This window comes from Lactuca serriola, mitochondrion (genome assembly GCF_051521515.1).
Source record: "Lactuca serriola mitochondrion, complete genome".
In the NCBI taxonomy this organism is placed as follows: domain Eukaryota; kingdom Viridiplantae; phylum Streptophyta; class Magnoliopsida; order Asterales; family Asteraceae; genus Lactuca; species Lactuca serriola.
This window is the reverse complement of record NC_042378.1, coordinates 200001-212205: the sequence shown is the minus strand read 5'-3', so window position 1 is coordinate 212205 and position 12205 is coordinate 200001. Positions and strand designations below refer to the sequence as shown.

Below are 12205 nucleotides of genomic sequence, written 5' to 3'. Positions count from 1 at the left end.
AGGAAGGCATAGTCCCATGCGTCCGTTTGTGGATCGCGGGACTATGCGGAAGAGCCTTCTGAGGGGGGGGTATCCCTAAGGAAAACCTTCTCCTTTAATAGGCCGAAGGTCTCGGATTTCAAATTCCTAGCCCGTAGGTCTCTACGCATTTGAAGGAGCTCCCCCAAGGACTCCTTCCCCCTCGGATTATCGAGGGCTCGAGCCCCCCGCCCCAGCCAATCGCCACTTGGATGCAGGCCCGCCATCTCCCGGATGATATCCACCTTGACCTCGAATAGGTCCTCGGCGTTGATCCGGGCTAGATATATATCTAGCGACGAAGGCGCTGTTTTGCCCGACAGGAGGCGGCCCTCTATAGAGCGGACCGAATCCCCTCCTATCACTTCCTCCGGGCCATAGGGGTAGGGGGTGTAGGGCGGAGTCCGAGCTCCCGGAAGAGCGGGAGGCGTAGCTTGTTCCCCCGGAAGCGGTTGATTTACCGCTGAGGTACTACTACTACGCCCGGAACTCGCTGAGTCTTCCAGCATATCCTCGGTAAAGGTAAACCAATCCGAATGGGAAGGTACGGCTGAAAGACTCTCGCCGGCGCTAAAGGCAACCGGAACGCCAAAGCTAATGAAAAAAAAAAAGGTACTGATAACAAAGATAAAATTCAAATCAAGGGGCAACTTTCGTGTAGTTTGTAATTGGATGTAACTATTCAGATTTTTTCGAGAATAAATCATTCTCTTAATAGATCTCGTCTTGTTCCTCAATCTTCGAAGAATGCGGCGTTGTATTATTGTAAGTTTCCTGTTCCAAACATTTCCTTCAAGTAGACGACAAGTTTTAAATCTTAATGCGGGCATTCCTCCCTTACATGCATTTGCTTGCAACAGATTCTTACTAAGACCCCATAGACACGGTCTCGGTATCTTCACTGTTGCCCCTCTTCTCAAAGCCCTTCGAGAGGAAGATGAATGTCAATGTGCCATTTTCTTCTTTCCCCTACTATTTACTCTTCTCCTTCACTGCACACTTTAGATAGATGTTTCCATCCAATCAAAGACGGCGAAGCGCCTCTAATCTAAAGGCCAAAGAGTGCTCTTTGCGCTACTACGCATCCTTACTCATAGTATAGTGCAAGTTAGGTTTGGGTATAGCAGGACTTGAACCTGCGACCATTAGGTTAAAAGCCCAATGCTCTACCAACTGAGCTATACACCCCAAAAAAGATGTAGTAGTAAATAAGGATTGGTGCGGAAAAGAAAAGAGGGCGGCCCCTCTTCATCATATTAAAGGGGCGCGGCTTTGTATGAGGCTCGTACTGCAGAGCAAGCGAAGAAAACGTAAGGGCGCGCGCTAGCACTCCTGCAAGAAAACGGCCTAGCTAACGCGCCCCTTATTGAAAAGTCAAGGATATTGAATGATCGATATGAGAAAGAAGCGCTCAAGCATTCGAAGAAAGCCGGCCTTACTCAACAAGCACCTTTCTTAGCTTAGTAAGGTTGCTTGTTTCCACTCATTGAAGATTCTATCTACAAAAAAAGGTCAACGGGGGGTACTAAAATGGCTCTCACTGACACCATCTACGAGAAGGTGAGGTCGTCTTTATTTCCAGCCGCCATACGGTTCGCCTTAAAGCCTTAAAGACGGAGAAGGGGAGGAGCAGTTATCTATGTAATTACGGTCTTTGTTGGCCGGGGCGAGCACTCTCTTTTCTTTGTAAAATTCCGTCTTACCAAACAAGACTGACTTCTTACCAACCCGCGAAGGGTTGTGAGGCTGGACCAGGTACGAAGAATGAATCTATATCTGTGCACGGAAGGGCCGGCGGCCGCTCAACTGTTCGAGCGCAATGCAGTGGTATTGGTTCCGATTCGACAAAGGTAGAATGCCTGGTCGAAGGTCCAGTACAGTAGGTAGCAGGCGTGTTCGTTTTGGCTCCCGAGCGAGAACGAGAAAGAGGCGATGCACCATCCTTGCTGCTACGTACGTTGACCTTGACTTGACAGATTCATCCAATTGAACCCAAACTCAAAGGAGGACCACAAGCTCGGGGCTCGACGAAAGAGAAAGTCTCGGCATTAAGAAAATGGGGTTAGCTGTGAAAGAGGCATTCATTTTTTCATGAATATTCATAGCTGAGTCTACTAAAAGAGGGACCAGCTCATCGTAGTGATTAGAGGACACCTCTGATCGTTCACCTCTAATGTGACACGTTCCCTCCCAGTTTGATCAACGGGATCAGTCGGCTAGAGAGCGGGGCTATTCTTCTTCCGAGGAGACAAAGTAGTCTCTTGTACTGACCGAACCCTCAGTTCGGAGGTCTTCGTCAACATGTTACGAAGCTCCAGTCTGGCGGTCAACTTGATGCGGGAGAGGCATGAGTGCAGTTCGATCTTGTGGTGTATTCCTTTGTAGTGAGTAGGGCCTCTTTCTCGTTGATCAGTTCGCCTCCGCTCTATTGAAAGGTCTCCATTCCTACGGCGGTTTTGTCAATGAACCCGTGGATAAGTAGGCCTTTCTTGCAGACCGATCTTCTGCCGAGTTCCTTCCTTCGTAGTCAAATCTGATGATACGCTTTGGCGATGTTACCTACCAAAGAAAAGGCCTGCTAGGTGATCGAAATCGCTCAGGTCAGCGAGGACTCACTCACCTACTCCTTATCTAATACTTTCTTCTATCTACTGAATTAAAAAGGCGACCCGCCGCGCCGGGCTATAAGATAAGAGACAGCTGTTGTACTACTTGACTGGTAAGAAAGAGCTTCCGTAAGAACTGGAAGACTCTTGTATGTACGGTAACCCTATCTTCCGCTACTGGTGGACTGTTGCACATAAAGGCCGACAGAAGCAACCTTTCTTAGCGCGCTTTTCAAGCGCTTAGCTTCTGCTATAAAAAGGCGGCAAGGCCATAAAGTAAGTGAAGTTGCAAGCCTAAGCCAAGAAGGTACGAACGAAGTGACGGGCCCTTTTAGAGAGAGGGGGCGGCTTTCTTGTGGTAGTCATTGCGAACATCTCTCCTCTTCTCTTAGCGTGCACAGTTTGCTTACGCCTTAGGCACATCTATCTTTCTTAGTTTCACGCTGGCCTAATGAATTGAATATGAATAAAAGTCAGTCTTTTAGTAAGCGTATATAAGCAGCTGTTTAGTGTATAAGCAATTCTTTAGTGGTCGCACCGGTACGATGGAGGTTGGTTGAAGATGATGTTACGCGGCGTTCAGAACCAGTCTTGAAGTGAATGAATTAGAAAGAACGAAGAAGTAAGGAAATGAGACGACTCTTTCTTGAACTATATTATAAACAGACCTTCCCCTCCACACCAATCACGAGTTTTTCTCCATTCCTCTCATATATCGTCGTAACGCCCTTAATGCTAGGTTTTGAAAAAGACTTTTCATGTCATTCCCATTTAGGTCCGATTCGGATCCCTCCGTTGTTTCCTTTTCCTTCCGCACCTTTTCCTCGAAATGAGAAAGAAGATGGTACACTTGAATTGTATTATTTAAGTGCTTATTGCTTGCCAAAAATCCTACTTCTACAATTGGTAGGTCACCGGGTTATTCAAATAAGTCGTGTTTTCCGTGGTTTTCCCATGTTACAACTTCCGTACCAATTCGGTCGATCCGGAATGGATCGGTTAAACATTCCATTAGGGAGCCTGGTCTTGACTTTTCTGTGTGGTATTCATTCTCGTTCGGCTCTTGGAATCACATCCAGCAGTGGTGGGAACAGCTCGCAAAATCCAACCACTTCACCTACTTCATTGCCCCCAACCCTTTCTCGTACCTCTATTGAAACAGAATGGTTTCATGTTCTTTCATCGATTGGTTATTCCTTTCCGTTCGTATCTCTTTCTCCAATTTCGGTCTCGATTAGTTCACAAGATTGAATGGCCAATTCTCCTCCGGACCCTCGATTCGATTGTTTTCCAAGAATGTTGAGCCGGGTATGTAAGCCATGTATCTGGGAGGAACTTAAAAGAAGGGCTTTCGGTTTTTTTCACCCCGTTTTGTGGTCTTGCAGCTATTTAAATAAATAAGAATATAAAATTATATATATATATAATAAGACTTTTTTAGAAGAAAGATTCTATATATGTCCAATCCCCAGTGGTGGTGGGACCAACCAAGATGTATGTCGTCCAACCCAACCTCAGACTCTTTCTTCCCGACCTATTTGACTCTCTGGCCGCAGTTATAGTTATTTAGGTGGTATCCCGAGATTGAAGAGATCGAATTCCTCCGGGGAACACACGAAACAAAGATATGAACTGGGTAAATAGAAATGGAAAAGAGATGTTTCCAATTCATCAAAATGAGAAGCTTTTTCTACATCCATATGATCTACTAAAGTAGATCGGTATTGCCCATATAATAAAAGCAGATCTTGGTCCATGGAATCCCAAGAAGGTAAGAACTCCAACCTGTCCGATGCTTCTTCGGCCAAATACGATATACAAGTGGGACCTGCACTATGCGCAAGCTGTGCGAAAAACCGCTTCTTTTTTCCGGTTCTGAAACAACTTGGGCGAAATAGGGTTCTACCGGGAAACCATGGATTTTTTAGTTTTCGCCATTGGTTACTGGTTGAGCCACTGGAATGGAATGAGATAAGAATCTCTGGAGATCTTTCCTCTCCACTTACTCGTAACAGGCTTTCCCTCTGTAGAAGACTTCTTCCGAATGGCATAATTGGGAGATTGATTCCTCGATCTTCAAAGAAAACTGACTCCTCCTACTCCTTCTTCTCCTTTAGGATAGGATCGTCGTTGGTCCTTCTTTCACTAATGATCTAATGATCTCACCATTTTCTAGTAGTTCTCGCGAACGCGCGAGGGACTATCCTTTCTATCGCTTGCCCTTTCTTTTCACTCTCAAGACAAGGCTCTCTCTCTTTTATAAAGCGAAGCAAAGCGCATGGCGCTGAAAGCTCAATAAACACAGACGAACACGATGCAGGGCATAGCATAAATGAAACCGCTGATCATTTCATAAAACATATATGCTTGACCTTTCTCGATGCTTTTTTTGGGTGACTCACCAACCGACCCAGCAGTGATCGATGACAGAATGGTACGAACAAATCAAAGTCATTGGATTTGGTAGTTCTCCATGGACTTCTCTCTTTAGCCCTTTGTATATGTTCATAAATGGGTGTGCACCTCCAGATGGGCGGGGGCCGGCCTCCCACTCTCTTATCTTATGCAGCATTTATTAGCGGTTGGGTGGATCGTGCAATAAGCCTCTCTCGACCCTCCGTTTCTCATACGTCTTTATGAAAGCCTCTCGCCTTTCGAGATCCGGTCCATCATCAACTCAGTCAGATCTTCTTGTTTGCCCGCTTTGATTAGGCTTCCTTTAACGGATTTGATCGGCATTTCGTGCCTGCAGTCCTGCTGAATTCGACCTTTTATCAGGGTAGCGTAGTAAGGTTAGAGGCGCAACTAGAAGAGTTGGCCCTATTTCTCTTTTTTGATCAATTCGATTGCAGTCTCCGAAGTCCTTCTTGATCGATGGTCCCCATTAGCATTAGTGCTAATTAGCAGCCGCTTTTTTTGGAAGGCGAGATACTTATGTGTGACCGCGGATTCCACGGTAGCAGTAGTTCTAGCTCTACATTAGGAGCAGGGGGGCTCTATCTAAAGGAGGTACGGACCCCTCCCATAGTACGGTACGATGCAGCTGAAAAACTTAATAGGCTACCGCGGCTCGCTTCGCTTTTGTTGCGGAGCTCACTGCTTTTGGAGTAGTGCTTGCAGCTTGCTGCTTTCTGTTCAAGCGGAGCTCGCTGTCTACTCCACGAGTCGCCACAGCTTCGCCTACGCCACTTGTATATAGACAACAATAGCGCCCAAGATTTCCCCTTCGCGTAGTTCATTGAACCTTCCAACTTCACTCCGTGGCCTGTGCTAAAGAAGCGTGTCTTAACTAATTCCTTTGAACTCATTTCACCTATTCTACCTCTCGATATCTCCTCACCTTGCACCTTTTCTTTCTTTTCCTCATCCCATGATCCTTTCCCATGTCGTGGAAGTGAGCTCCTTCGTCGCTCCTTCATTCTTCATAACGACTATAACCAAGCTGCCAACCAATAAAGCAAGCACCTTCATGGACTGAGACCGTGGAAGCTCCGTTAGCACCTTAAGGCTGTCTTTATCCTGAGAACCCTCGGGAATATTCAGAGACTCGGCTAATGCTTCTAGGCCCACATTCGGAGACAGACCAAGCACCTCTCTTACCCACTCACTATCTAATAAACCGGACTGGCTTATTATCTGAATGAGATCGGAAAGAGAGGAGGTAGCCCAAATCTTCCAATAGGCGCATACGAAAGGTTCTGAAAGAATTGAAAAAGCTCTGAAAAATAAACAACCCGACCTGAGGAACTACCAACAACGGAAGAACTAGCAACAGCGGGAGAAACCGTTTCTAACCTCAGCTTCACCCCCTTCCTCGGGATTCTTTCTTTGATGATATGCCCTAAGCCCCTTTCAGAAGACCGAAGTCATTGGTGCTTTGCATAAGGGGTAAGAGCGCCATAAAGACTATTGGTACCTATCATAGACTTGACTCATTTTATGGGCTTGAATTCCTTTCCCCGAGTTAGAGGGGTTTTCTGAAGGTCTTCCTCAAGGGCCACTTGGTTCTCAAAAAGACTGTTACCCCCGGCCAGAGTAGAAGTAGGCAAACGGATGTTTCTGGGGGGAACTACGGGAGACGGAGACAGGTGGTTAGGCGAGATTCTAACTTCTGGCTCATCGCAATTCCATTTCTTAAAGTGCAAGTCCAGTTTTCTCTTTTTATGAAAGTGAAAGTCAGGTTAGCCCCTTCTTTCAATTCCAAAGATGCTCTCAAATTGCTGTTCAAGATTATTTTACCCTAAGGCTTCTCGCGGTCAGGCAAGCGTGGCAGAGCGTAGCATGTATCCAGCCATCCGAACTACTTACTGAAGGGCAAGCACCAACGAATTACTCACTTCATTCACAGCGCGGGGGAGAGACAGAGAGGGGTCAGTAATAACTCACAGCCGGGGTAAAAAGGTCCTACTTCCTTACTCACTCAAGTCATTGCTTTGACCGAACCATAGGCCGAAAAGAAAAGATTTTTTAGATACTTGTTACAGGCCTGACCAAGAGCGCAAAAGAGCTTTATTTAGAATTAGAGTAAGGGCACGCCATTTGCAATGCCTTTTCTTGCTTTCGACAGGACCCCCTTCCGACAGGAGAAAAAAGATTACGCCAATGCCAATTGCCAATGATATAGAGTTTCTAGCGATTACGACTATAAAGGGCAGGAGATGAATTAAAGAATCGTACTGCAACTGCTGAAGAGAGATCAGAGCTAGTACTAGAGGAAGCGATAGCGGACAAAAGAGCTCAGAGAGCAGTGCAGCTAAGCGGGAAGATCTGTGATCTATTTGAAAGAGCATATCGCAAAGACCGGTATATTGCACATACTGATTGATTGATTGTATAGATTGAGTCTCAATTAGAGAGTTATGATATATCTATAGTACCCCCGCCGATGAGACTTTCCAGCTCGAGGCTAGAAGCTACCAACACTTTAATACAAACAAAAACAGAAATCGGAATTCGTGGGGCCCGAGGCCTTACAGAAAAAGATCGATGAACGATTAAGCGAGACTTTGCCTTAGAGACCAATGAAATGAGACCAAGAAGCTTTATTACACAAAAGTTCTTTGAAGACCTTTTGCTTCTGCTTCCCTGCTTACTATTGCTATCACCTCAACTGCTTTGACCTGCTCACTTAGAGTGAAGATCAATAATGGGCGGAAAGGAGTTCACACAAGACCACAGAGCGAGAGAGAGAGCCTTCGCTTACCTGTTTAACCGTGCCCTCCTATCACACCTATCTCCCTTTTCCTTCAGTCACATCCAGTCTCAGTTCTGCTTCCAACTACCGAGCTTGGACGTATAGCAAGATTGAATAAGAGATATGGCATACGGGAATAGTATATGAAATCACAAAGGCTGGAAAGAGACTGGAGAGGAGCGTGGAAAATACTTAATAAAGCACCTTAGCAATTACTAGTAATGCCCCTATCGACCTCAGTCTTGTTTTTTGCTAGCTTTAGTCTAGAACTAGACTATCTCATTAAACGTCGAATATCCCTATGATGCTAGCCAGTGAAAAAGGAAGGAGTCTACTTCTTTGCTGGCTTGACTCCAGAACTAGTAGAGGAAGGAAGCGATGATCGGTCTATCCCATTAAGCGTAATCCCGCTAGCCAATGAAAGGACTACTCTTCTTGGACTGTGAGCGACGACACCAGATCAGAGCTAAGTGAGAGACGATAAATGCGATTAAACTGCTTTATAACTGCTCGATTTATAAGTCTTGCCTAAGTCCTAGACTTGAATGAAGCAGCCTGGCTGAAAGTCGTATTTGCTTTTGCTTTTCTTGTTCTCTTTTCTTAGTTAGGCCCAAGAAAGTACAAGATATAGCTTGACTAATATACTAAGATGATAGCTAGAGACTAGAGATGAGAGTGCAGGATCTAGATTTGTAACAAATATTCGACTTTGCTTATGCAAATTGTTATGTACCAAAACCAAAGAATATCGTCGATGGGATACAAAAAAAGAGGATCCTACTTCGCTCATGCACCGTCTTTTCACCCTCCTACCGCTGGTAAAGCTAGCAGTCTAATAAAATTTCTGCATGTTAAGACAGCACACTAGTACATTTTCATTGACCACTGAGACCAACCCCCAAGCCCGGTCTTTGAACTAATAAAGATGGCATAGTAGAAAACTTCAGACTGACTATCATCGCGCTTGAAGTCCACCCAAGAGAGTTCCCCGGCTTCTCGTGATGAGCGCAGCGCAGCAAACGGTGTTTGCGCCAGAGGAGGGTGGTGAGAACCGTTGAGCCATTGGCTTGCTGAGCTTTTCTGATTTGGGTTTCTCACCCACATCACCGAGAGGAGGGCTTTTTTCGTTATAGAAAAGAAAGGTCAATGAAAGGATTCAGTAATGACGCCATGCATCACCATTGAGTGCTGTGCTGAAGAGAAAAAAACCGAAAAAAGTTCCCCACATTGGGAGAGAAAAGAGAAGACTGCGGTCAATGATCAATTGTGCACATCCTTTTTGGATGGTCGGCTTAGAGTGAAAGCATACGAACATAGACTTTGTGACTGACTTCGCCGTATAAGCATATCTTCACTGAAAGTCATTAGGGCTGCTTTTGCCCATGCCATGAATGAGAGTGAGTCCAGTCCATCTTCCTTCCCTGGATATGCTGTGTCCTCTACATTCGCTTCGTCCTCCGCCTCTACTGCGCAAAGATTTTGATCCCCCGTTTAGTGAGTCGTGAAAGCACCTACCTTATGTTTAGACGTATTGGTTTCAGTGAAAAGCCAAATAGAGAGTTTTGCGTGTGCCTGCTTTAGTAAGAGTAAGGAAAAAGCTTGAAAAGCGTACTTGCTTTAACAACGGAAAGAGGTTCCTTCAGCGGTTCAGCTTTAGGTCTCGGTTCAGGTGCTTTTCATGATTGTGGTGTTTGATTGGGCACGGGCGTTCCTGTCCTTACTTAGAGGTCAAGTTGCCACCTGTCTATCGAAGGGGGATTTCCCAGCCTATCTCGGTATATGTTACCGAAAGAAGGAAGAAGAATCTAATGATTTCCCTAATTCTGTGAGAAAGAAAAACCAGTTTGTTAGAGCTGGGGCAGAGAAGCAATCAACAGAATGGGTCCCTGTTGTTCACAAGTGAAGGCACTGAACGGATCAAGATCTCGTAAATTCATTGTCTTTCTTGATTCAAATCAGAAAGAACTTCTTTCGCTATTGAAGCCATGCCTGAGCTGTCAGCTTATTAGCATCCCTCTTCTGCGTTAGGAATTGTCCGAAAAGGTTCGATTGAATCCCATGCTTTCATGGTCCCTATCTCTGCCCCGGCACTGGCCGACACGTAGGTCTATTCCGCGCTTTCCTAGGTGCGCATCTCCATCTACTAAAAGTAGGGGTGGTTGCCATAGATAGATTGGGTCATTCGTAACCAGAGCAATAACCGATGCTACAGCATAAACTAAAGCTATACGTGGCGGCCCCTAAAGGCGTAACTGACAGGTTCTGTTTTATCTGCCCATCCGAGTCATCCCGTACTCCAAAAAAGCAGAGGTGAGGTCCGGAGAGTGGGACGGATCTACCTGGCCAAGGTGCCAATGTCAAGTGGTTATCCGAAGTGTTGGAATATGCTCTACCTACGGTACCTAACTAGTCTTTCTTTTCGGTAAGTAAGAATACATTGACCGATGGAGGAGAACCCCCGAAGTAAACATAAATGAAGGGGCATACCCCACCCCAGGCAACCAAACAAAGAACTCAAGACACTCCCCGAGCTCTAAAATAAAGAAACTAACCTATGGAAAAAATTATTGAAATTAGATTACGATTACAAAGGCTAAAAATAATCCAAGTTTCTACGTAATCAAAAAGAGCCTAAGGATTAACCGAAACTAAGCACATACTAAGCCCAATAAGACACATTGGCCTAGATATACATGAGGCCAACTGAAAAACAGGTATACACATCAAATAAACTAGGATGAAACATAGGATTCGGTGGATGATTCGGCATCCTTTATTAATTGCGTATATAACGGTAGCCCTTCCTAAATAGTTTTTGAGTAGGCTAGGAAAGAAAGAAGAAATGATAGAGCGAAATGGGTTGGTTGCCCAAAGGGCTATCTGATCTGATCATGGGGGGATAGCACAAGGGCTTAAGGCATTGGTTTGCTAAATCGACATACAAGAAGATTGCATCATGCATGGGTTCGAATCCCATTTCTTCCAGTCTTTTCCTACTGAACACTTTCCTGCTCAAGATAGGGTACTAGAAAGGGATCATACGAAGGCTATGTTCTTTTTTTAGATCTAGCCTGAATGACTCCTAAACTAAAGGTTTTCATTATATCTAAAGTGTGCAGTGAGGGATCTTTATATTATAGGTAGCCAGTCTTTACTTCACTCGACCCAAGCAATGCCCAAAGAGTCCCATGCCTTTCTTGGTCGGACCAAGCCAACTGGCGATTTCCGACAAGTCTTTCCTAATTTTTAGAGCAAGAAGCGGAACTACAGGGATGAAATGAAAAGTGTTTCTTACGATTACGCCCAACAGCCCACTTGAGCAATTTTCCATTCTCCCATTGATTCCTATGAAGATAGGAAACTTGTATTTCTCATTCACAAATTCATCTTTGTTTATGCTGCTAACTCTCAGTTTGGTCCTACTTCTGATTCATTTTGTTACAAAAAAAGGAGGAGGAAACTTAGTACCAAATGCTTGGCAATCCTTGGTAGAGCTTATTTATGATTTCGTGCTTAACCTGGTAAACGAACAAATAGGGGGTCTTTCCGGAAATGTTAAACAAAAGTTTTTCCCTTGCATCTTGGTCACTTTTACTTTTTTGTTATTTTGTAATCTTCAGGGTATGATACCTTATAGCTTCACAGTTACAAGTCATTTTCTCATTACTTTAGGTCTCTCATTTTCCATTTTTATTGGCATTACTATAGTAGGATTTCAAAGAAATGGGCTTCATTTTTTAAGCTTCTTATTACCCGCAGGAGTCCCACTGCCGTTAGCACCTTTTTTAGTACTCCTTGAGCTAATTTCTTATTGTTTTCGCGCATTAAGCTTAGGAATACGTTTATTTGCTAATATGATGGCCGGTCATAGTTTAGTAAAGATTTTAAGTGGGTTCGCTTGGACTATGCTATGTATGAATGATATTTTGTTTTTTATAGGGGATCTTGGTCCTTTATTTATAGTTCTTGCATTAACCGGTCTGGAATTAGGTGTAGCTATATTACAAGCTTATGTTTTTACGATCTTAATCTGTATTTACTTGAATGATGCTATAAATCTCCATTAAAGTGGTTATTTATTTATAATTGAACAAAAGCGAGGAGGCGAAGCCGCTTTACCGAATTGTAGAGGTGAAGGTACGAGAACTTCCCCCGAATCGACAAAAAGATTCCGAGCACGTCTGGTCAAAGTATATCTTGTCTTTACCACGAGCCATTTTCCGGCTAACAAGAATGAAAGTTTTGCACATATCCGCGGGTTCTTCAATTTTATTTATTCCTCATAGACGAAAGAAGTAAGGTGGTATACTATATTTCTCCGCTTATTTGAACTCCTTCTAATGACCTATGCATTCTGTTATCATTTCCAGTTGTTCGATCCATTGTG

At 44.4% G+C, this 12205-nt stretch overlaps 4 protein-coding genes and 2 non-coding genes across 6 annotated transcripts, besides 2 other annotated features; 3 read left to right on the top strand and 3 right to left on the bottom strand.

The window, feature by feature from the left end:
• Positions 1 to 41: 41 nt before the first annotated feature.
• On the bottom strand, positions 42 to 848 carry rps4 (ribosomal protein S4). The gene has a single exon. It carries the CDS (start codon positions 846 to 848, stop codon positions 42 to 44), a length of 807 nt encoding a protein of 268 aa, YP_009640786.1.
• Positions 660 to 11089: a repeat region (first copy of large repeat R).
• trnK-TTT lies at positions 1134 to 1206 on the bottom strand. Its single transcript has one exon. It is a non-coding gene; the product is annotated as a tRNA-Lys (tRNA).
• ccmB (cytochrome c biogenesis B) lies at positions 3255 to 3875 on the top strand. Its single transcript has one exon. It carries the CDS (start codon positions 3255 to 3257, stop codon positions 3873 to 3875), a length of 621 nt encoding a protein of 206 aa, YP_009640785.1.
• On the bottom strand, positions 4187 to 4675 carry rpl10 (ribosomal protein L10). The gene has a single exon. The coding sequence runs from the start codon at positions 4673 to 4675 to the stop codon at positions 4187 to 4189; it is 489 nt and encodes a 162-aa protein (YP_009640784.1).
• Positions 4692 to 4810: a dispersed repeat (second copy of repeat X-08).
• Positions 10712 to 10803, top strand: trnS-GCT. Its single transcript has one exon. It is a non-coding gene; the product is annotated as a tRNA-Ser (tRNA).
• Positions 11090 to 11111: 22 nt separating the features above from the next.
• atp6 (ATP synthase subunit 6) lies at positions 11112 to 11885 on the top strand (the record flags this gene model as incomplete). Its single annotated transcript has 1 exon — positions 11112 to 11885. A coding segment is annotated over one exon (774 nt), but the record flags the coding sequence as incomplete, so codon positions are not given.
• Positions 11886 to 12205: the final 320 nt, after the last annotated feature.